General features: G+C 36.9%; 1 protein-coding gene across 1 annotated transcript in view; it reads right to left on the reverse strand.

The window, feature by feature from the left end:
• LOC149836657 (dolichyl-diphosphooligosaccharide--protein glycosyltransferase subunit 2-like) overlaps positions 1-21,157 on the reverse strand; it is a 40,587-nt gene extending 19,430 nt beyond the window's left edge. Inside the window, exons 1-14 of the mRNA XM_090007066.1 lie at positions 21,067-21,157; positions 20,855-20,999; positions 19,173-19,365; positions 18,952-19,041; positions 17,763-17,825; positions 17,593-17,662; positions 16,699-16,763; positions 15,975-16,029; positions 14,507-14,634; positions 14,279-14,394; positions 10,295-10,364; positions 9,171-9,275; positions 8,503-8,592; positions 8,273-8,421 (exon numbers count right to left, since the gene is read on the reverse strand). Coding sequence (XP_089863192.1) covers positions 8,273-8,421; positions 8,503-8,592; positions 9,171-9,275; positions 10,295-10,364; positions 14,279-14,394; positions 14,507-14,634; positions 15,975-16,029; positions 16,699-16,763; positions 17,593-17,662; positions 17,763-17,825; positions 18,952-19,041; positions 19,173-19,365; positions 20,855-20,997 — 1,337 coding nt within the window. The 5' untranslated portion in view covers positions 20,998-20,999; positions 21,067-21,157. The remainder of the gene's footprint in view (positions 1-8,272; positions 8,422-8,502; positions 8,593-9,170; positions 9,276-10,294; positions 10,365-14,278; positions 14,395-14,506; positions 14,635-15,974; positions 16,030-16,698; positions 16,764-17,592; positions 17,663-17,762; positions 17,826-18,951; positions 19,042-19,172; positions 19,366-20,854; positions 21,000-21,066) is intronic.
• Between the last annotated feature and the right edge of the window lie 2,265 nt (positions 21,158-23,422).

Here is a 23,422-nt window from a genome sequence, read left to right on the forward strand (position 1 = left end):
TGGACAATGATGAAGAAAGGTGTTTCTCTCAAGTACATTAGTATAATTAAAGATATGTATAAAGGAGTAGTAACCAATGTCCGCACTTGTGGAGGGGTGACAACCAATTTTCCTATAACGGTTGGGTTACATCAAAGATCTGTTTTAAGCCATTTCCTATTTACGATAGTGATGGATGGGCTTACGAGATCAATTCAAGAAAATGTGTCGTGGTGTATGTTGTTTGCTGATGATATTGTTTTGATTGATGAGTCTAGAGCTGGGGTTAATGCTAAGTTAGAATTATGGAGACAGACATTGGAAGCAAGAGGTTTTAAGTTGAGTAATAGTAAGACAGAATACATGGAATGTCGATTTAGTAAGCAACGAAGTAGTGATGGGAGTGTAGTGAAGCTTGGTGAGCAAGAAATACCGGTGGATGATTCTTTCAAATATTTGGGATCTATCATTCAAAAGTATGGAGAAATTGATGGAGATGTTGTTAAAATGTACACTCAAAATCAATATTGTAAGTATAAATATATATACTTATATACATAGAGATACGTATACATATATTATATGTATACGTATCTCTATATATAAGTATATATATTTATACATTTTTATCCTTTTTTACCCGAAAGGGTATTTTTGTCATTTTACATTTTGCGCATATTCCATTTGGAATATGCTGTAATTTTTCCATTATTTTTTGTAATTCTTTTATTTTTTATTTTTTATTTTTTGCACTCTCAAAAAGTGCATTGGGGGTCTCCCCAATAGAGTCGTTGGGGAGCCCCCAACGGTCACAATTGTGACCGTTGGGAGCTCCCCAACGACTCCTTTGGGGAGCCCCCTCTTGCCTCCTTCCTTCTTGTATAAATAGGGGTGTTCCCCCTTTGTATTTTTCCAAGCTTGAGAGTCTCAAGCATTTGCTTTTTATAAAGTACATGCATTATTGCATGTTTATTATTTATACGCTTTTTACGTATTTTGTTCAAGTGTTGTGAGAGTGCTTTTGTGCACTTCTTTTTCAAAGTATTTGTGCGTATATGCGTATTGTCTCTTCGTAGACAATTTTACATGGTATCAGGGCTCGATTGGTGATCAAGGATCGTGGGATTCTTTTTTTTCAAGTGCCTCGAAAACCGTGCCTTCGGATTCTTAGAAGTAGAAGTGGTGGATCTCGCTTCTCAAATATTTTAAAAGGATCTTGTGCAAACTAGAAGTTGAAGTATTGTGTTGGTACGCCCCCCTCTCCTTTTCTTTTCTCCATAATGGGTGAAAAAGAGTCTCACTTCGCGCTTGGCTTCAAGTTGAATGGGACCAACTACCATATTTGGGCCGGGAACATGGAGGCTCACATAAAAGGTAAAGGATTATGGGGTTATGTGCAAGGTTCAATTCCGGAACCGGAACCCAAAATAACCATGATGGACGGAAATGAAATCAAGATTCTTGAGGGAGAAGAAAGGATCAAAGCTCTTGAAGAATACTCCAAGAAGCACGACGAATGGGAGATGAAGAACTTCAAGATTCTTTCTTGGTTCTTCGCATCCGTCGAAACAAAGATTAATGCCAACATTATCAAGTTCAAGAAAGCATCGGAAGCTTGGCATTATCTCGAAAAAATGTATACATCAAGAGATCTTTCCCATAAGTATTACCTTCAAAAGAAGGCTCCCTCCCTTACTCAAGGTGAAATGTCCATTAGAGAATATTATGCCGACCTCTCCTCCATTTGGGATGAGCTTTCCATGCTTGAACCAAAATGGAGTGGAGAAGCAATTGAACTCCGCCACAAGCAACTTGAAGAAGATCGGTTCTTCAATTTTTTGAATGGGTTAAGACCGGAATTTGAGCAAATAAGGTCATCACTTCTATCCTCATTTACCCCTCCATCTCTTGAAGATGTTCTCACCAAATTAAGTGGTGAGGAAACTCGTATGAGTTTATGTAAACAAGGACCAAATGTTCTTGTGGTTCCTTGTAATCATGAAGAAAACAACGAGGTTAATGCCGTATCAAGACCCGGAAATAATGTAAAGACCTATCGTCCTCCTCATTTTAAATTCCAAAATCAAGGAGGAGATGGTGGACAAAGAGGAAAGAGGGACTATAGCAAGACTATTTGTCACTTTTGTAAGGAACCGGGGCATATCAAGCCCGTATGTCCCAAATGGAAGAAACTTCTAGCCATGGCCACCACCGGTGTACTACAAAAGGAAGAGGCCTCATCAAGTGGGTCACTCTCGTTGAATCAAATTGTGGAGGCTCTTCAACCTCTTCTCAAGGGAGCTACATCCGGCGCCGCCGTGTCTACCTCTTCCATTCCAGGTAAAGTCTCTTGGCTTTTGGACTCAGGTGCATCTTTTCATATGTCCCCAAACATGTTTTCACTTTCCGATTTTTCAAAACATGCTTCTCCATCTTTTGTTTCCACTGCGGATGGAACCGCTCTTGAAATTAAAGGAATAGGTAATTTTGAAACTCAAGATTTTTTCATTCCAAAAATTAGATTTATACCTAAACTAAACTTAAACCTTCTCTCTGTTTCTCAACTCTCGGACCATGGCTGCGATATTAAATTTTCATATGACAAATGCTTAATACAGGATCGCCGGTCCGGGAAATTGATTGGGGAAGGCTTTAGAAAATGAGACTTATACTATATGGAATCTCTCCAAGTTCCAAAATCTTTTTGTAATGTTGCCCGGATCAAAGATATAAACATATGGCACAAAAGACTTGGTCATCCTAATGTCACCAAGTTATCTTATCTACATTTTGCAAAGGATCTATGTAAAAGTTCTTTTTCCTGTAATGATTGTATTCTCGGAAAAATGCAAAGTTTATCTTTTGAGCAAAGAACTATGTTCTCATCTAAAACCTTCGAAATTGTTCATTCCGATGTTTGGGGACCCGCACCTGTTGTCTCAAAAGGAGGCTTCTCTTACTATGTTATCTTTGTGGATGATTTCTCCAGGTATTCATGGATATATTTCCTAAAACACAAACATGAAGTTTTTACATGTTTTAAAACCTTCCACTCAATGATTAAGAATCAATTCAATAGTAATATAAAGATTTTTAAAAGTGACTCTGGAGGAGAATATCTATCCAACCAATTTAAAACATATCTTGAGGATCACGGAATTATTCACCAAAGGTCTTGTCCTAAAACCCCTCAACAGAATGGTTTGGCCGAAAGAAAACATAGGCACATCATTGAGACCACTAGGACCCTGCTTATTTCTCAAAACATCCCTAAAAACTTTTGGGCTGAAGCAGCCCTCGCTGCTGTTTATCTGATAAATCGCTTACCCTCTAGGATATTAGGAAGAATATCCCCTTTTGAGATATTATATAAACTTGAACCTGATTATAATAGGTTACGTGTTTTTGGGTGTAAATGTTTTATACTTACGGATAAAAACGACAAGCTCTCTCCCAAAGCTATCCCCTGCGCCTTTCTTGGGTATTCCGAAACTCAAAAAGGGTTTCGTTGCTATGATCTTCGAGATGATAAGTTATATGTTTCTAGAAATGTAACGTTTTTAGAAAATGAGAGTGGTTTTGAAAAAAATGTTTCTCAACAAGAAAATTTTGATTACTCATTTCTTTTTGATTTATTGGCTAGTAACGATGATGTATCTAGTGATGATGATGTATCATCAAACCACGATAAGGATGGTAATGTTGAAGAACATAACCCTCTCAATGATCAAGAAAATAGGATTTCAAGTGATCCGATAACCTACTCCCGTAGAAACCAAGACACCTTTAGAAGTGCCATTGACCAATATAGTGAGCTTGTTCCTACTCTCGATCACCGGAGATCTGAGAGAAATAGGAGACCGCCAACTCGGTTTGTCTCTTTTGATTCTTTTTCACCCCGGTATAGGGCTTGTCTTAGTGTCATTCATTCTTATTTTGAGCCAAAGAATTTTGAAGAAGCTAAAAAATGTATAGAATGGCAAGAAGCCATGCAGAATGAACTTAGTGCTCTAAAAAGGGCTGAAACTTGGGATTTCCAAACTCTACCCATGGGAAAGAAAACTATAGGTTGTCGATGGGTTTTTAAAGTTAAAACTAAAAGCGACGGATCCCTCGAAAGGTATAAAGCTCGCTTAGTTGCTAAAGGGTATGGGCAAGAGTATGGAATTGATTATGAAGAAACTTTTGCTCCTGTAGCCCGAATGGTTACAGTTAGATGTCTCATTACTATTGCATCTATTAAAAATTGGAACATTTTTCAAATGGATGTGAAAAATGCTTTTTTAAATGGTGATCTTAACGAAGAAGTATATATGGATGCCCCACCAGGCATGAAGATTCCTGAAAATAAAGTTCTTCGTCTTCGAAAGGCTCTTTATGGATTGAAACAGGCTCCCAAAGCCTGGTACGATAGATTTACCAGTGTAATGTTGGAAAATGGTTTCTTCTCATGCTATACTGACACTGCTCTATTTACTAAGAAATCTAAAGCAGGGATTGTAATATTATTGCTCTATGTTGATGATATGTTAATTACAGGTGATGATGTTCAAGGAGTCAAGGGTATTAAGTCAGTCTTGACTTCAAAATTTGAGATGTCAGACTTTGGTTTTCTGACATATTTTCTTGGAATTGAGGTTGCTTATTCGCAACGTGGTTATTTTTTATCTCAGTCTAAACTTGCTTGTGAGATTATTGACAGATCCGGGATTTCTGATGACAAAGTATGCGAAACTCCTGAAGTTGTGGGAGCAAAAATGAAAATTGACGATGGTGTTCCTTTAACCGATCCTACCCCTTACAGGCAGCTGGTAGGTTCGTTAATGTATCTTAGTATTACTAGACCTGACTTATCACATGCTATACACATCGCCAGTCAGTTTCAGCACGCTCCCACAACCATTCATATGAGTGTTGTTCTTCACATCGTCAGATACTTGAAGGGCACAATAAATAAGGGAGTATTTCTATCTTCTTCTTCTTATTTAAAATTACTTGTTTATACTGACTTAGATTGGGGAGGTGACCCTAGTAACCGTCACTCCACCACTGGTTTTTGTGTTTTCCTAGGTGAATCTTTGATTTCATGGCAGTGTAAAAAGCAACAGAAAGTCTCTTTGTCATCCACTGAAGCCGAATACAGAGCCATGGCATCCACTACCATGGAAATTGTATGGATTCGACAACTTTTGGAAGATATGGGAGTACCTATCCGAGAACCAACAAAGCTATGCTGTGACAATAAAAGTGCAATCTATATTGCCAAAAATCACACATTTCACGAGCGAACAAAGCATATAGAGATGGACTGCCATTATGTCAGAGAAGAATACTTGAAGAAGGTCATTGATCTACCATACGTGACGTCTGAGTATCAACTTGCGGACTTCTTCACAAAAGCTTTTTGTTCGCCTAGATTTCATTTCCTTCTGGACAAACTTGCGGTTATCACACCGTAAGTTTGAGGGGAGGTGTTAAAATGTACACTCAAAATCAATATTGTAAGTATAAATATATATACTTATATACATAGAGATACGTATACATATATTATATGTATATGTATCTCTATATATAAGTATATATATTTATACATTTTTATCCTTTTTTATCCGAAAGGGTATTTTTGTCATTTTACATTTTGCGCATATTCCATTTGGAATATGCTGTAATTTTTCCATTATTTTTTGTAATTCTTTTAATTTTTATTTTTTCTTTTTTGCACTCTCAAAAAGTGCATTGGGGGTCTCCCCAATAGAGTCGTTGGGGAGCCCCCAACGGTCACAATTGTGACCGTTGGGAGCTCCCCAACGACTCCTTTGGGGAGCCCCCTCTTGCCTCCTTCCTTCTTGTATAAATAGGGGTGTTCCCCCTTTGTATTTTTCCAAGCTTGAGAGTCTCAAGCATTTGCTTTTTATAAAGTACATGCATTATTGCATGTTTATTATTTATACGCTTTTTGCGTATTTTGTTCAAGTGTTGTAAGAGTGCTTTTGTGCACTTCTTTTTCAAAGTATTTGTGCGTATATGCGTATTGTCTCTTCGTAGACAATTTTACAGATGTAAATCATAGGATAAAGGTTGGGTGGATGAAATGGAAGAGTGCAACTGGAGTGTTGTGCGATCGTAGAATGCCATTGCGGTTGAAGGGAAAGTTTTATAGGATGACTATTAGGCCCGCTTTACTATATAGTACGGAATGTTGGGCTGCCAAGAGACATCATATTCAAAAAATGAGTGTAGCTGAGATGCGTATGCTTAGATGAATGTGTGGAAATACAATAAAAGATAAGATTTGGAATGAGGAGATACGTAAGAAGGTAGGCGTTGCACCCATTGAAAATAAGATGAGAGAGAATCGTTTACGGTGGTTTGGACATATTCGGCGAAGGCCTAATGATGCTCCAGTTAGAAGGATAGAGAAATGGGAAAATATATTAGTTAAAAGAGGTCGAAGTAGGCCTAGGAAGACATGGATGGAGATGATAGGAAAGGATATGAATGCTTTGAACCTCACCGAGGACATGGCATTGGATAGAAATTATTGGAGGAGAAGGATTCATGTGGAAGACCTAGAATGATTTTCTTTTTGGTTCATATTGCCGACCCCAATTGTTTTGGGATGAAGGTGTAGTTGTTGTTGTTGTTGTTGTATGCACATGTGCATGCGTGCATGTTCATATCGTCCCCAAGGAAAAAAAAATCTTATAAACTGCCAACTCACTTTAGACCCAGTTATGGTGAATCAACTAGCACCTAGCCGAATATCAAATGAGAATGGACCGAGCTAGGGGTTGACTCAATACCATATCACCCTCTCCCTATGTCACCTGGGTACAGGTACGGAGGCTATGACACCTCAATTGCAAATAATGTGAGTACGGGGACACGTCTCTCTCTCTCTCTCTCTCTCTCTCTCTCTCTCTCTCTCTCTCTCTCTCTATATATATATATATATATATATATATATATATATATATATATATATCTTCAAAATAAACTGAATATAATATATTACATACTGAAAATATATATTATAAATCTAAAATATATTATATATACTGAAAATATAATATATAATATTCACAATATAGGACACGCAAAATGGTGTGTCCGGTACCATAGCCCTCTCCTAATGTACTAAAAGAATCGACGCAATCAGAAAATAGAAGGCGCAATATCCAGGAGCCCACAATATTCATCAGTGGCAGTTCAAGGATTCCACTGGCCGTACAAATTTTGTCGTTTTCCATGGTAAAATAGTGAGGTCTAACACGACATAATCAGTCCACTCAGATGTGAAAATAGACAACAGAAACACATTGACCTTGAGTTTGAAGGATAACTTGTCAGATCCAAAGGTGAGCAACAGCATTAAGAAAGAGGGTGATCTAAGACTGATGAAGACAATCAAGGTCAATAACAGAACTCAATCCTTGCATTTTTCTACTCACAAGGGAGTTGGAGATCAGATAAAAGAAAGAGATCCAAAAACATACATATAAATCAAAATTCCCACTCCCTGGGGGCAAGGGGTAAGCCCACGGAGTTTTATGCTGCCAGGACAGCGACCGTAAGTACGGCAGACAGAGCCAGCGCGGCTAGGTCTCTGATCCTGTGGGCCGTTTCTCCATGCAAATATAAAAAAAATCAAAATTCCCAGGTGTGTGCACACAGACAACTCATATATATTTGCACATCTGACAACCTATCATAACTTGTCACAAGGACATTTTAGAATATCAGGCACGTAAATCAAAAAGCGCACAGTTGGACACTCCATTGTATACTTTATTGGAATCACAGCATATCAAACCCATGTCCACCCAAGCTGGTGTCAGTACCATACCAGTGCCCAACACCAACAAGCCAAGGCACTAACAGTGCTCAGGTGAAGTAGGATGGAGTAGAAAGCAGTATGCTTAGAACTATGAAGAAATCCTTGTCAGAAAAAAAATGATTGTTGTATATTTTCAACCACAATAGAAATTAAAAAGAACTGCTCAAGATATGAAATTTCTGTTGAACAAAGGCATCAACCAAACAATGCAACTTCAATGATAAATCTAGCCCACACATTGTAGAATCAGTTGAACAGGCAGGTAAATGAAATACAAAGCTTTATACGATACAATAATGCAATGAAATGCACTGGAGAGTTTCAGGTGATGTGACAAACAACCCAGACTACCAGTTCAGATGCATTAGCAATTTAACAGTGAATAGAATTTCCTTACAAATCTGAAAAGCAAGCCATTCCGATACAAAATATTCGAGTTTACAGCATACATACTTTTTTGCACTCTCCACTCTCCCATTGTCACCATCCAAAACTGCTATTTCTGCTCCATCAATTTTGATGAATCCCGTGACATATATCAATGCACGAGTTTCTCCTCCAGCAGAATAAACCTTTCCATTCTCGGGATCATTAAGTGAAAACTACCACAACATGGGATCAGTCAAAGGACTCAATGACCACATAAAGATCTGTTTCAGACCAACATAAAGTTCGAGATTTACCTTAAAAACCAAGTCGTATTTTCCCACATCAATACTGTTAGAAAGAAAATCAAGAGTATGAAGAGAGCTCATTGAGTTGAACTTCATTTCCTACATAAAGAACAAAAACCACCAAGCCAGAATTCAGGAATAAAGAAGAAATGAAAAAAGAAAAAATATTAGTCAGCCTCATGGTGAGAAATGCATGAAATGGCAAAAAACAGTTATGCATTCATGAATACATGATTAGAAAGGTTTTGAATTAAAAAATGACTTACAAAAAGATCAGCAGATGGTATATACGGGTTTAATTCATTTTTAATTTAATAAAACAAAGTCAAAAAGGTCACATATATGATATTTTTCTTGAAAAAAAAAGTAGGTTATAGGATCTTCAGGATTCAAATTCAAGATTCAATGTGATCTGAACCCGAGATCTGATAAAACCGGACCCACATTTTTGAAAAGTATTTTTCCTAAATATAATTTTTCGTGTTCTGAAGGTTTCTCTTATAATAATGAGTTTCTTGCCATTTTTTGAAAAGAATGGAGTTTCATTTGTTTTATTTGGTTTTCATTGTGTTATTGATTAAAAAAAGTGTTTTAAATGTAGTTTTGCCAATCATGGTCAGGCAGCACAAATCAAACCCATCATATAGGAGAAAGATTCAAAAAATGGCCTATAGTACCTTGCCTACAATTGCCGGTGCATCTTTTGCAACAAGATTCTGTGCTTGTACAAGGGTTACTGTTAAAAGAGGTGCTTCCAACCCAAGAACTCTCGTTACCTTCACCTGTACATAGAAAGCAAAAGATTAAAAACTGACCAAATAGGTATAAAAAAAATTGGCAGCTACACAGCAAATTTAGCAATAAATGTCAGAGTAACCCCATGTGTATCATCAATGAAACTGAGAAGCAAAAACATTTGCCTAGTATTAGGAGTTGGAGAGTCTAACATTTGCACATAGATACAGAATGTCAGGATAGCCCCTAGCGATTAAGGCAGAAGAATGTTCCCATTATCAACAAGAAGAAGAAGAAAAATCATACAGATATGCACAATAGTGGCATGTAAAATAGCAATGCAGCTTGGACAATTTTTTAGTCACATATCAAAGTAAACACAGATACAGTTACAACAAACCCAGGTGCTCTTACCATCACATAACACCTGAAACCTTGTTCCTATGTCCACACATTTTAGATTGACTTGTCCTATCAGGGACCTGCAATACAATGATGTACTTACAGTCTTACAGAAAGAAGTAAAATAGCAGATAGTTACACAATGCTGGGTTCTACACCTGTTGGCAGGCATGTTTGACTCAAACAACTGGACCAATGCAAAAACATTCAATGATAAGTCCATTTGTGCTTTTTCCGCTCCTAAAATTTGCCTAAGCTATGTGCCTCAGACAGATGACTGGGCATGGAAGATGATCTAACCTAAACTTTCGGACATGTCACTTTACTATTCTTCATCTGTAATTCAGGTTCTAAAGAAATTCCAATTTTTAATGGCAATGTCTTTTCCTTGTCAGAGATTATGGGAAAAGAATAAGGGAAACATCAAAGTTAAGGTGAGACATCAACATGTCCAAATCGTCCCAGGGAACACACAAAATCACACCATGAATGTGATAAAGCATCAACCATCTGCCCTGTTAATTTAATTGGAAAATTTATTAGCCCATAAAAAGTAAAGGTGCAAACCACATGAATCTTTTAAAAGTTTAAACTGCCAATAGACAATGAAGTACAATGTAAACCATGTCCTCGTAAAGAAACAGAAAAATATAGTGAGACTTACCTTAAGTTGGTCGTTTGACGTCAATGAAAGCACAGCAGCTGGAAGTGACAATATCAGTGGAATGGAAATCCTATATCAAGAAAAGTGGAAGTGTCATAGTTATGATCTAAACCAGAGGGCAGATCCCCAAGATTGTGTTGGAAAGAAAAATAGTGATGGTAGGTAACATAATGTTGGGAATTCATATAAAAAGAGAAACAATATTTAATCATTAGAAAAGTGCATGCAAACTCTACTCACGCTTCTCAAACTACATATTCAATACAAGCACCATATTTCAATCTCCACAGTACATAGATCAGACAACAAGATTAAAAAGAAATAACATATGAACACAATAAAATTACAATAGAAAAGTCATGTTTTCCAGTTTACAACAACAGAACTGGACATAGAAGTCAAAGAAAATTTTCATTTTTGTTTATAAAAAAAATGCATTTCAATTCACAATCAACACAGAATCTTTATCAGACCAGAGGGATGTCCACTTCTTAATTTATTGAACTGACATATTGCCTCTGTAACTACTTATGGCAAATATAGTGCTAAGGTCTCAAACTTAAGACTTGTATATACAGTATTAACATCTCAAACAATGAAAATTAAGACTTTAAAATCAAAGAACAATTGATGTCAAGTACCTGATGACTCTTAAAAACCATAAACTCTCGAAGGTGTCTTCGAGCTCCATCACTATTGACATATAGTTTAGTGGACAAAAAGCAGGATCATTAATCAAGCCTAAGTTTCCCATGTTGGCATGCCATATGTCTTCAAGAGCTAAAGGATGGCTGCATATTTAAGATGAACAACTAGGAACCAGAACTTGTAGCATTTGCCCATGTAAGCACTCACACAATCAGGCTCTTATGTTTGTTGGCATATGATAAACCTAATCGTGCTCGTTTCACTTATATTGCACGAACTGCTTTTTGCTTATTGCTCATCTCACTGAGCTCAAGTCTGAATGAGCTTTGTGCGAGCCAACTGAGCCGAGCCAGCTGCTCTGTTCGCTTACAATCCCTAACAGTGGGGTGAATGAGATAGTTGGATGGTAAAGCTGCACTAATCTTTTTTTTCCATAGGAAATGTTGGGGAGCAAAAGTTTGGGGACGGTTTCTCTGCGTAAGAATACAAAAAGTAGCTTTTAATATATATTTTGAATTATTTCAATAGAAATGTATAAAAGATGCAGTAAAATATCACAAAATTATTCTTGTGTATTGATTAAAAAGTCAAAAAAATTGGTGTTCTCATGTGCTATGTTTCAAAAATTTTACAAACTCCCATCTCAAACTCTTTCGTTTGTGGGTACACCCTTATTGAGTTGGTGGTTCAGTGGCCACATTTTGAATGACCTTACTTCAGGCCCGTCAGTGGCGCTTTTCTACATGAAAGATATTAGAATTAAATACATTTGCATTAGTTACATTAATGTTACTTTTACATGTTAATCTCATATTTTTTCCGTATTTATTTGAGATTTTTTATTTCGTGTTGGTTGGTGCTTCATCAATAAAGCATTTCTTATTTATTTATAATTTTAGATAATTTTTATAGTTTTTTTAAGTTTAAAAAAAAAATTTGAGGCTTACACTTTGCGCCTTGAGGCTTACGCCTCGCCTCAGATTTTGGTGGAGCGCCTCGCTATGCCTCAACGCTTTTCACAACACTGGCATCAACAAACAATTTTACTTTAGTGATTCTTCTCTTTCAAATTTTCCTTTTTCTTCAAAGTTGCCAAGATCCTCCAAGATTTTTGAGAAAATTGATCATTCAAAAATTCACAAGAAAAATTATCTTGCTTTGCAAATAGTAAAGTTGCTGACAATAAACAAGATAAATATTTGCAAAATAGTTCAACTGTTGATTGCAACCAATGAGAAGATGCCACTGCCAATAGAATAACATACTTTGATATCATACTATCATGTTATATTCAAATTAGCAATAGAATCATGATCTATGTCACACGGACTCTGCAGGGGGTCGACGCACCCGCGTCGACACGGGTGCGGACACGAACACGGGTGCGGCTTCGGACACGAGGCAGACTCGGTCAACAAGTGTCGGACTCGGTCAACGCACCTGAGTCGAGTCCATCCACTTTATAGACTCGGTCAACTTTGACCAAGTCTATATTCGTCCAATTTTAAAAAGCAATTTGGACTCGGGTCGGGTCCGAACCCGACCCAGATCCAAAACAGTCGAAGGGTCGGGGCCCGACCCTTAAGAGGCACAGGGGGATACCCCCCCCCCTGAATTCTTTTTAGGGTTAGGTCTTCTCTCATCCGAGCTCCGGCAGGCCACCGGCGACCCTCTATCACCGCCCCTCGAGCCTCCCTTTTCTCTCCCGTTTCTCGGCCACCCGACGCTGGCAGCCCCCCTCCCGCTCGTCGTATTCTGGCAGCCGATGCCAACAGCCCCCGTGCGCCTCCCAACGTTGGTGACTCCCCTTTTTCCGGCCACCTCTCAGGTAATATATCTCTCTCCCTCTCGTTGTCTTCTTCTTCTTCTTCTTCTTCTTCTTCTTCTTCTTCCCCCTGTTTGCGCAGAGGAGGGGCCAAGCCCTTCCCTGCCATCCTGTTTTCGCAGGGGAGGGGTCGAGCCCCTCCCCAGTACCCCATTTTCGCAGGGGAGGGACTGAGCCCCTTCCTCCTGCCCTGTTTCCATAGGGGAGGGGCCGAGCCCCTCCCTGCCTCCCCGTTCCTTCTGTGCGCAGGGGAGGGGCCAAGACCTCCCCTTTGTGTCGCTTCCCCCTCCCCTCTTCATCCTCTCCTTCATTGCCAACAAAAATTATTTAAAAAAAATTATATATATAGCCAAGTCCCCGTATCCAAATTTTTTTAAATTGCGTCGCACCCGTACCCGCACCCATGTGACATAGATCATGATGAATTCCAAGGTTGTAAGTATTGTATCGTTACTCCATATCGGTTGGTCCCAAAATAAGATATGTATCGTATCGTATAGTAAAAAATTATGATTTTTTAATAAAAAATCATGAAAATTCAGGAAAAAACTAGCAAAAATTCTAAAAAATCATAACACATGAAACAATGATGAATTACATAAAATACAAAGCATTTATGTCTCTATGAGTTGCAGGAGGCATCATCAAACATCAACTATCTCACAAGAACAATGCAAAATATTAAATATCTTTCAATTAGGAACATGCTACAGGACTCATACTTTAATATTTCATAAAAAAAAATATTATGGCAATAGTTGCACTCGATTTTTAATCGGGTTTCACTCATTACTTAGTGCCCCATTGTCATGTCGGACCATCTAATGCCATCTTTGTTGGAGTAGTCCTTGATATAAATATCTAATTTCTATGGGGAGGGGAGTTGAAGGGAGGCAACGCCCTCTGAAGAAAAAAAATGGAGTGTATTTTTGTAATTTTATTTATAATGAAGATTTTTTATCTTAATCCACTTGAGCGAAAAAATTGTGGAAATGCACTTTTACTTTAGCAAACCGCAAAATCCCTCTTCCTTGCGCACGGATCAACCCTCAAACCGCTCTTACGAGTCCTAGGGTGCGTTGATACCTCTTGAATGACTTCTACACAAATGAGAGGGCCCTCAAGATGTCTTTAAAACCCAAAACTGAAAAATTATGATTCAGCTATTTTTTAAGTGTGCCCACTTTGTATTGTACTATACACTCTATCGTATGATACGGGTATGTATCATATCAATATTCTTCATAGTAACGATATGTATCGTACCATATCGTATGATATACGGTACAATAGGTACAACATTGATGAATTCAATTCATCACTATTTTAGCCATAAATCTACTTGTCAAAATGTTTTAGCTTTCAAAAAATCAAATTGAGCATACAAGGTATAAGCAGCTCTAAATGAATTGGGGATAATGCAAGCAGTCCAATTTCAATTACTTCAATAAAAATGCCAACAAAACCTTTAATAAATAAAAAATTTACTAAAAACACTGCCTTGTACTTGCCTATTGTTATCCAAGATGGCCAATGAATCAAGTTGAAGGTATAAATCTTTGCCACTGCCAGGAATTCCAACACTCAGGAAAAAATTAGCCAATCCCAAAATCTTGTCTCCTGGAATCTACAAAAATTATTCACATCCCAAAAGTTGACATAATCAACCAACAGAAGAAACTTCGAAAACAGAAATTCACAGCAACATAATCCTCATCTAAAGGTTAGATCTAACTTACATTAAGCTTCCCAGAAGTAACTGCTGTGAATGCAGCAACTCCACGAATGACTGATGCAGTTGTGGAAAGAGGTCCGTAATTATAGCTAGCATCAACAAGCTTCTCATCGAAATACAAAGATCCATCATCTATAAGAAGTAAGCAAACAAGAAGTGCCAAATTAAAATGAATTTCAATGAAGATCATCTGGGAGGCTTCATTACTACATCAACAGCTTAAAAATTGAGACTCAGAACAAAGCAGGTGAAAATAAAGTTTTAAGAACATATACACAACTTTAGGTCCCTCAGATCCAACTAAGTGAATGTTACAACAAGGATATAAGAAAAAGTACCCGACTTTCACAGATACATTCCAACAATATAGATTATGCAATATGTATAAACTCACAACCAAACACATTTTTCTTTCATCAAAAGCTTTCTCAAATTTTCCCACAATGTTCAATTAGGCAAGCACAATATCATTACATTTATATAATGGTTTATCAAGGACGCATGTGCCCAAAAGGATGTTATATATGTTCTTATCAGTTCACTATCTGATACGGTCCATCAGGCCACATTAAAATAAATAAATAAAGCCGATACTATGGAGATGGACAAGGTAGGATGATAAGACTGATGAAATTGATGATGATAAAAAGGTCTTTGGCTCCTTGTTTACAACTAAAATCAACAAATGCCAAGTTTGTTACGTGTGGCTGACTTCTAGATGGCATCTTCTAAGCGTGAAAAAATAACACGCAAAAAGGCAAAGTTAAACTGAACTCTTCGGTGCCATCATACAAGAATCAAACATGTTTCCAGACCTGTCACCTATTTACTAACTTGCATTAAGATCAATGCATCAAAAACTATGAAGAGCTAAGCCCTATTATTAAGATTTTATCCAGCTTCAATGAGTCTTTATTTACCACCACTTTATAAAACCAACGGTCACAGTTTATTCTTTAACAAAAGAAAATATATAAAGTGCATGGAATTCCACAATATTTTCAGAGAGGAAACAGATATTGAAACTTTTCTGATGAAATCTTGTAGCTGCTTCACCAAAAAGTCAAACATAACATCCAACTGGGAGGAAGCGGTTCATTAGGGCAAGCTTAACATCCAAACTACACTATGCATATAAAAAGAACAAAATTAAACTTGACTTCTCATGGGCCGCTGTGCAAGAACCAAAAACCATTAGGTATACAAATCAGTCAATACCGGATTTGCACCCAGTTAAAGCATCCAGAAATTAGTGAAATGAGAGAAAAAGTATGGTCAGTTCATCTCCTATTCTTTTCTAAAGTAACACATCTATGGTAAACTTCAACCTCATAATATCTAGCATTAAATACTAACTCAAATAAATTAAAGTTGTGCATTTAAATGAAGAACAATACATGAGAGTAAATCGATCCAAATGCCTAAATAAACCCAAAGCTGTCAAAAACAGACAAGATAGCAGTGCTTCGTACCATAGCTCTCCAGACTGCCAAAAAGCTTTATGATGTCACTTTTGATATTGTCAATCTGTTAGGAAAAAATAGCTAGATCATAAACAAGAACTTTAAACTGAGAGAGAGAAAACACATAAAATCATAAACAAAAGAAAAATATATATATTCATAATGAATAACATAAATTCATGGTTTGAATTCCCTTTCCCTGCTACCCTTTTCCATACTTTATCGAAATAAGGTTCTTCACTTTTTCTGGACAGGCAAGCTGGGGGATAACCCCCCCAGTGATTCGAAGCCAAGACCCCATGGTTATGACAGTGTGACCTAACCATCCAGCTATCTCATTCAACCCCAGTTTCTTCACTTTCAAATACCATAAACAAGCGCAGCACCATGGAACTGAGCTACTCTGCCCAAATGTCAGATTGAGTTCTATCTATGTTAGAGCCAGCGCTAACAGAGTCTAAGCCAATCCCTATCAGCCTAAGTGCTTGCTCCAGCTAAGGATTATTCACACGCTCAACATCAACCAATAATTGTAGTTCCTGCCACCAGAGTGAACTAGACCAATAAAAAAAGAAGCTCAGGAAAGACCTTGAATTGGAGACCGTTTAATGGATGTGAACAATAACTATTCATCCCCATTTACTAGACCATCAACAATCAATTATCTATCTTATCTAGCTTATATATCTACAATCATTCATACATGCACAAATTAGCAGCAAAAAAATCTTACCATAGATTGATCAATTTCAGAAGTGGCCAATGAGACAACTCCAGCAAGTGCAGAAAATGCCATCCCTATGGATATAACAAAAGAATATGAGAAAAGCTAGCAGAGACAAGTCATACCACAAAGCAGAAAGTAAGTCTGACCATGGCCATTATGCAAAAGAAGAATTAACTGAAGACAGACATAAACAAGAATTAAATGCCTAAAATTAAAAGCTTTCTACTGACACAGAATAATACTCTACAATTTCTGCAATCCCTTACAACAATGGTACTCTTTCACCTTGCTCATAACTTTCACAGACAACATGTATTCGGTATGTTTCGCCAATATTTTTTTAAAGGAAAGAAGTTTGAATGTCAAAGTTAAGACCATTCATGCACTCAGCACTTAAAAATGGTATATGAAACATGAAACCAGAAGTGTTGAAATTTGTTATGGAATCACAACCTTCGGCAGGAAAGTGGATAAATATCATGGAAGAGAGAATGACCAAAGGCAAAAGTGTAAGTTCACATATAAATAATTTTTTGTGGTAACAAGATAATTTGAAGATGGCAAGTTAATTTTCTGTGGAGCTAACTTTCTGTTTGTCACCCAGTTCAAGGATGTTAGTATCTTTCTTGTTTATCCATAAAGTACAAAGATAAAATTAATATTGTCGATATCAATGATTCATGTTTTCCTCATTAGTTTAAACATCCCTATCATACATCATTCATGTGCAAGAGCTTTTACTTGGGTTCTACTTCTAAACATAGTAGGCCAACATTTTCGTAAAGGCAAAGCTGTCTAGCTAGAATAAAGAATACACAAAGTAATAGCTTGAACAATACTTTCTTACTGCCAAGAATCAATCCTGAAATTTCTGCATGATAATTAGTAATTGAGACAGACCTGCAGCATAGGTACTTGATTCAGCACCGTTGGAATTGTATCGCCACCTCCCATCACTTTGACTAAGAGACTGCCGATACAGTGAATTATCAAAAGCAGAAGGCAAACAATCAAAAAAGGAATGTTTAAGACATCCCACCACATTATAATAAAAACTATGAAAACATTACCTTAATCGAGTGGAAAATACCATTGGCATCTGCAAGAATGCTACTACTCTCATGACCATGCTCCTGCAAGTAAAATGAACTCCGTCAAATAAAATACCAATAGTAGACACAGAATATCTGGGAATACATCCACAAAGACAGAGAACCTACAGACCAAGCAAGAACAGGTGTTGGCCAGGAATTGGAAAAACAAGCAGTCATGGATGACTGCACATGCAAAATTTCCTAGAAAATAAATAATCTTTGCTAAATAGCTTTCCTTAACAAACACTAGATGGTTTCAATCAAACCAAAATGTATCATTCTATGATACAAACAATTTCCAGCAGCATTTGACCAAAAACATTAGAAGTTTAACAACTTTGTCCTTGCATACAACCTTAAAATCTAAAAGGAAAAACAAAAATTAAACTATCAGTAATTCAATTAGGGCAAAAAGTTTGTGGATACATGGATCAAATAAAGACAACTTAAAATGAATCATTGAGGCAAGATCAGGTTTTGAAAAAAAGAGAAAAAAGTAAAGACATACATTGTCACATTACTAATTTTTATCATGATACCTTCTCATAATTTATAATTTTATAACACATGATCTCATGCATGAAACTCACAACAATTCATTTGACATAGGGGAAAAGGACAAGTGAAAAGGGAAGCATGAAATCTTACATGCTCCTGATCTTTTTAATTAAAATTGGAACAAAAAAAGACCAAAGTCAAGAAGTCAACCAACTCTTAACAACTGTGCTACATAGGTATGGTTATGGGACAAAGGGCAAAACACAGGACTTTATAAAAGTGTAGATACAGGGGTGGGTGGGTGGGTATAGCGAACAAAGTGTATGACACTAGATTTTCTAGAAGTGTGGGTACCAGGACACACACACACACACATTATATATATATATATATATATATATATATATATATATATATATATATATGTTCAAAATACTAGTTAAAATAATAAATGCTCAGAATACCTGTCATATCTAGACACACATATTACATACTATTTCCTCAAAAAATGTTGTTTCACTTTTAAAATGAAGATAAATATACTAGAAATTGCATGAAATGACAGGATATGACTACCGTTATCCACTACAGTGTGATGTATGTGCAGATAATATCTACACCAAAATAAACCAAGTGAAGAACATATCACTTGAAGAAAAGAAATTACCTTGACAGAAACCAAGCTTTCAATTGAATAGTAGTAGTCAGATAGTGAACTTGCATCTTTCACAATGGTTTGAAGCTTCAAACTGACATCCTTTACAGTTATATGATAAATATCATAAAAGTATTCAATAAACAATGAAGGTGAAGAAAACCATAGAAATGCCGAGCAACAAAATACAATATGCACTTCCAGACTAGCAAAATTAAAGGCTGTGAAAGTACCTCCAGAAGTGTGGCGTCTATTTGACATTGTAAAATAGTATTGATTTTAAGAGCATAGAAAAGCTCATCTGTTTTAGCAGATGATGGATTAAGAGATCCTGATGAAAGATGACAGGAGGATCGCTTTATTTCAGCATTTGGTTCTATGCCAAGAATCTGAAATGTTCTTAATGCCTCATAAGTTTCCTGTAAACTGAGAAAAAATATACAAAATTTACCTGTTAAAAGTACTTCTAGAAATACTACTGCAACAACAAATGGGCAAGAGTGCGTTTACAACCTTTGTAAGCATGTAATAGAGAAAACCAACAGTTGAGATCCCTTAACGAACATAGACAAAAATAAGGATGACACAATTAACACTGAAGCATAGTGCGAGATTTCCACGATCAATTTTGTCAACAGTCACATGTATCAGTCTCAACAATATTTTAGTGAGGTAACCCTCAGGATATTAAATAATTCTCCAAAAATCTTAAAAAAAAAAAACTTGGCAAGTAAATTCTGAAAAGAATAATACAAAAAAAAAGAAAAAAGAATAGGCTTCAGTAGTATTATTTCAAACAGATGAAAAGAAAACTAAAGGCTTTTAGAATACAAAATTATATTAAAAAAAAAGACTGAAAAGAAGGTGATAAGATGAAATATTTATTTTGATATTTTGAAAATATCATGAAACTTTAGATTTTAAATTGGAATTTAAATATTGCTATCATGATATATTCAAAACATCAGTGGTACTTGTGACATTGCTTTTGTCTCATATTGGTTTACTACCTTGGTTTAAAATATAAAGATGAAGGGATATCTTCTTTATGTAATATAATGATATGTGTGGTGATGATGCAACATATTTGGATGTCAAATGTTGAAACCCCATATGAGAATTGAATTGGATAACTTTAGCAGTTTCCACTTCTTGCTTGTTTTGGTTTTTTATTGCCATATTGCCTTTTTCTCATCTTTCTTTGGTTTGATTACATTTTCCAAATCCTTGCATCAAAACTAGAATAAATTATTAAAAAACAAACTCTCTCCCATAGAGACACCCCATTATTCAAGTAAAGATAAAGCAAGTGAATTGCACATTGAGATGAACGTGAATTCCAGTGAACAGACATAGTCACTGGAAGCTTTAGGTCATAGGAAGGAAGGCTGCTTCCCAGGAAGCCTGAGCACCTTTTCAATTAGGTGGAAGCACAGCTCATTACAATGTGGAACGCTGAGTCCCAACAGAAGGAATCATGCTTCCCAAACCTCTCAAATATGAAAGCCATTGTTTCTGGATTTTGGTTCCCAAACTGGCATTCATGAAACTGGCCTATTGAATAGTTATAAACACAAATTTCAAGTTCAGCTAATTGACAGCTGCCGTTCATATATTGAACAATCCAATAACAGCAACATCTAATTCGTGCATCATTAATATCGCCCTTTTTTCTCACTAATTCCACGGAAAAGCAAATTCTACATGCCAAATTCTAGTTTCTTGCCGTCGACTTCTGCCAATGCGATGATCACGCAACTGAACTGACATCGATCCACCCCACACAACGATCAATTTCCAAAAGAAACGGACAAGGGAAAGTTCCGGGGCAGGATCGTAGGATAAAACTCTGATCATCGAAAATCCCACGGCAAACAAAGCAATAGGAACAAAGTTCGGGGATAAGCAAGCTAACCTGCCGAAGGATCCATCATCGGACGGCACAAACAGCTCCAATGCAGCAGATCGATGGCGATCTGTGATGGGATCGAAAGCGGCGGCCACTGTGAAAACACATATCGAGATTGCGAGCACCAGAAGGGCTAGTTTTTCGGCCATTCCTGCAAATCGATCGCGTCTGAGCGTGAGAACAACTTGAACTACCAGAGAGAGAGAGAGAGAGAGCACCTGGAAAAGAGGGAGACCCTCAGTCTTGGTTGCCCCGATCGGAGCGTTGAGATCGCTAGGGTTTTTCCGTTTCCCTCGTTGGATTGGAGGGGTGGGTTACAGACGAGGAGAGTGAGCATTAAATATGAGGGTTTTTCAGTCAATGATAATGACGGAGATAACTTTTTCTTTTCTCCATTATAACATCAGAAGTGAGCTTTTACGTCAAGGGTAATATGGGAATAAAAAAGCTGCTGATCAGCACCTGTTATTTCTGTATATACGGGAATAGTTGACTCCTCGTAAAGAAACCGAATAAATCAAGTGGGCTCGGGAAGGCTTGGGCCGTGTATTTGGGGCATGGGCACGGGTGCAAACTGATCGGATGTAGTTTGGATATCCGATCCGAATCCAACATGTTGTTTGCAAATTCAGATTCTTCAAAGACAGACCCAAATTTCTTTGACTTCTATTGAGGCATAGCTCTTTTTGAGGATCGGAATTCTAAACGTGAATTTGGGGTCATTGGGGTTTATTTAGACCCGGAATTAAGTTTCAGGCGTAGTTCCTTCCCTTTTCTGACCTCACTGGTGCAGCGGTTCAGAGTTCCCTAAACGATAGTAGGGGATTTTAATGCGACCCGTTCATTAGAAAATAAAACCGGTGAGCGGGTGAAAAAATCAGGTGCAATATGATTGCACAAATATTTGTGCATTAAGCACCTGATCACGCTCCATCTTGGGACAGACCTGTCATTTGTGGGGCCCAAGGATTAATGGAGGGCGATCAGGTGCTTAATGTACAATTTTTGTGCAATGTGATTGCACCCGATCGGGTGACCCGACATTATTCATTTCTTGTTGGCTTCTCAACTAAAGAGTCCCTTTCCTCACCCATCAGTTATAAAGCATCCTACTTGCTTATAAAGTTTTTGACTCCCTGGTTTTCAACCACTTTCCTTAGGTTTGCTTCAAATTGGATCTGTCATACAACAGACCGAATTGAAAGATTTTTGTTTCCTTTTTTTTTTAAAGGCAAGCTGGGGTTAGGCAAACCCCCACTAGTTAGACAACAATACCATTTAGTGTACTCACTTATGTGACAAATATTGCGAGAATTATAAAAATCTCAGAATAATATCGTGAGATTTATAAAAATCTCACGATAATATCGCAAAAAATTGCTTGAAAGTTTAAAATGGCAATTTCTTGTGAGATTTTTAAACCGTGACAAATATCACAATATTTACGTTTTTAGCATATATTTATCTTGAAAACCTTTGAGTTTTTTATTTTTAAATGTGTTTTATTTATATTTTCTTATAAAAAAATTTTTTATTGCCAATATTTTGCCGAAAAATACAAGAATTATGAAAATTTTAAAATGTCCCAAATTTTTTACTGCCAATATTTTATTGTTTTAAACTTTTGTCGCTATGGTACTCATTGTTCCTACTAGACAATCGGAGCCCCGAGAGGGTGGTGTGTGTTCTCCCTGAAACACAAATTCGGGTGTTACTGTGTGTACGGAGGAATATCTTGGGACCCGTGATAATTCATATGCCAATGTTGCCCACGATGACTTTATAATAAAATAACATATAAAAAAGGTAGATATGTTTTTTACAGAAATATCCTCTCGTAAGATAGATATGTGTTGGATGAAAATGTCCTCCCACTCCCCGTAAATAGATTTGCATGTTTCGCCTTTGTTTTTAGCTTGTGTTACAACACATGGCCGCCTTCTCGTTCCTGCCTGATGAGTTGTAGAGCCTAATTCATAGTTTTTTCCTTTACAGAAAGGGGGTCTAAGGGTTCCCTCAGCGCAGGTCCCACTGCGCGGTCAACAAGTGGGGGTCGTGCGGGGCAGCGCCTCCCAGAAGATTTTTTTTTTTGAGCTTATGTTTGAGACTCGGTTTCTTATGGATCAGACCCAACTTGTTTAAGTTTAGGGTTGTCGCTCTTGCCTTGTATAAATTCTTTGTACTGTTGAAAAGAGCAATAAGATTTCTCTCTAAGCGGTTGTAGTTTTTTTTATTCTCTCTGTTGAAAAGAGCGATTTACAGTAGAAATCAAATTAGAAAGTAGTGATTTATAGTAGAAATCAGATCAGAGAGTAGTGATTTACAATAAAAATCAAATCAAAAAGTAACAATTTACAATAAAAAATTAAATCAGAGTGTAGCGATTTACAATAAAAATCAAATCAAAGAGTAGCGATTTACAGTAGAAATCAAATCAGAGAGTAGTGATTTACAATAGAAATCAGATCAGAGAGTAGTGAATTACAGTAAAAATCAGATTAGGGAGTAGCGATTTACAATAAAAATCAAATCAGAGAGTAGCGATTTACAGTACAAATCAGATCATCATTCGAT

Source organism: Nuphar pumila, chromosome 5, assembly GCF_984573655.1.
Source record: "Nuphar pumila chromosome 5, dmNupPumi1.hap1.1, whole genome shotgun sequence".
Classification (NCBI taxonomy): domain Eukaryota; kingdom Viridiplantae; phylum Streptophyta; class Magnoliopsida; order Nymphaeales; family Nymphaeaceae; genus Nuphar; species Nuphar pumila.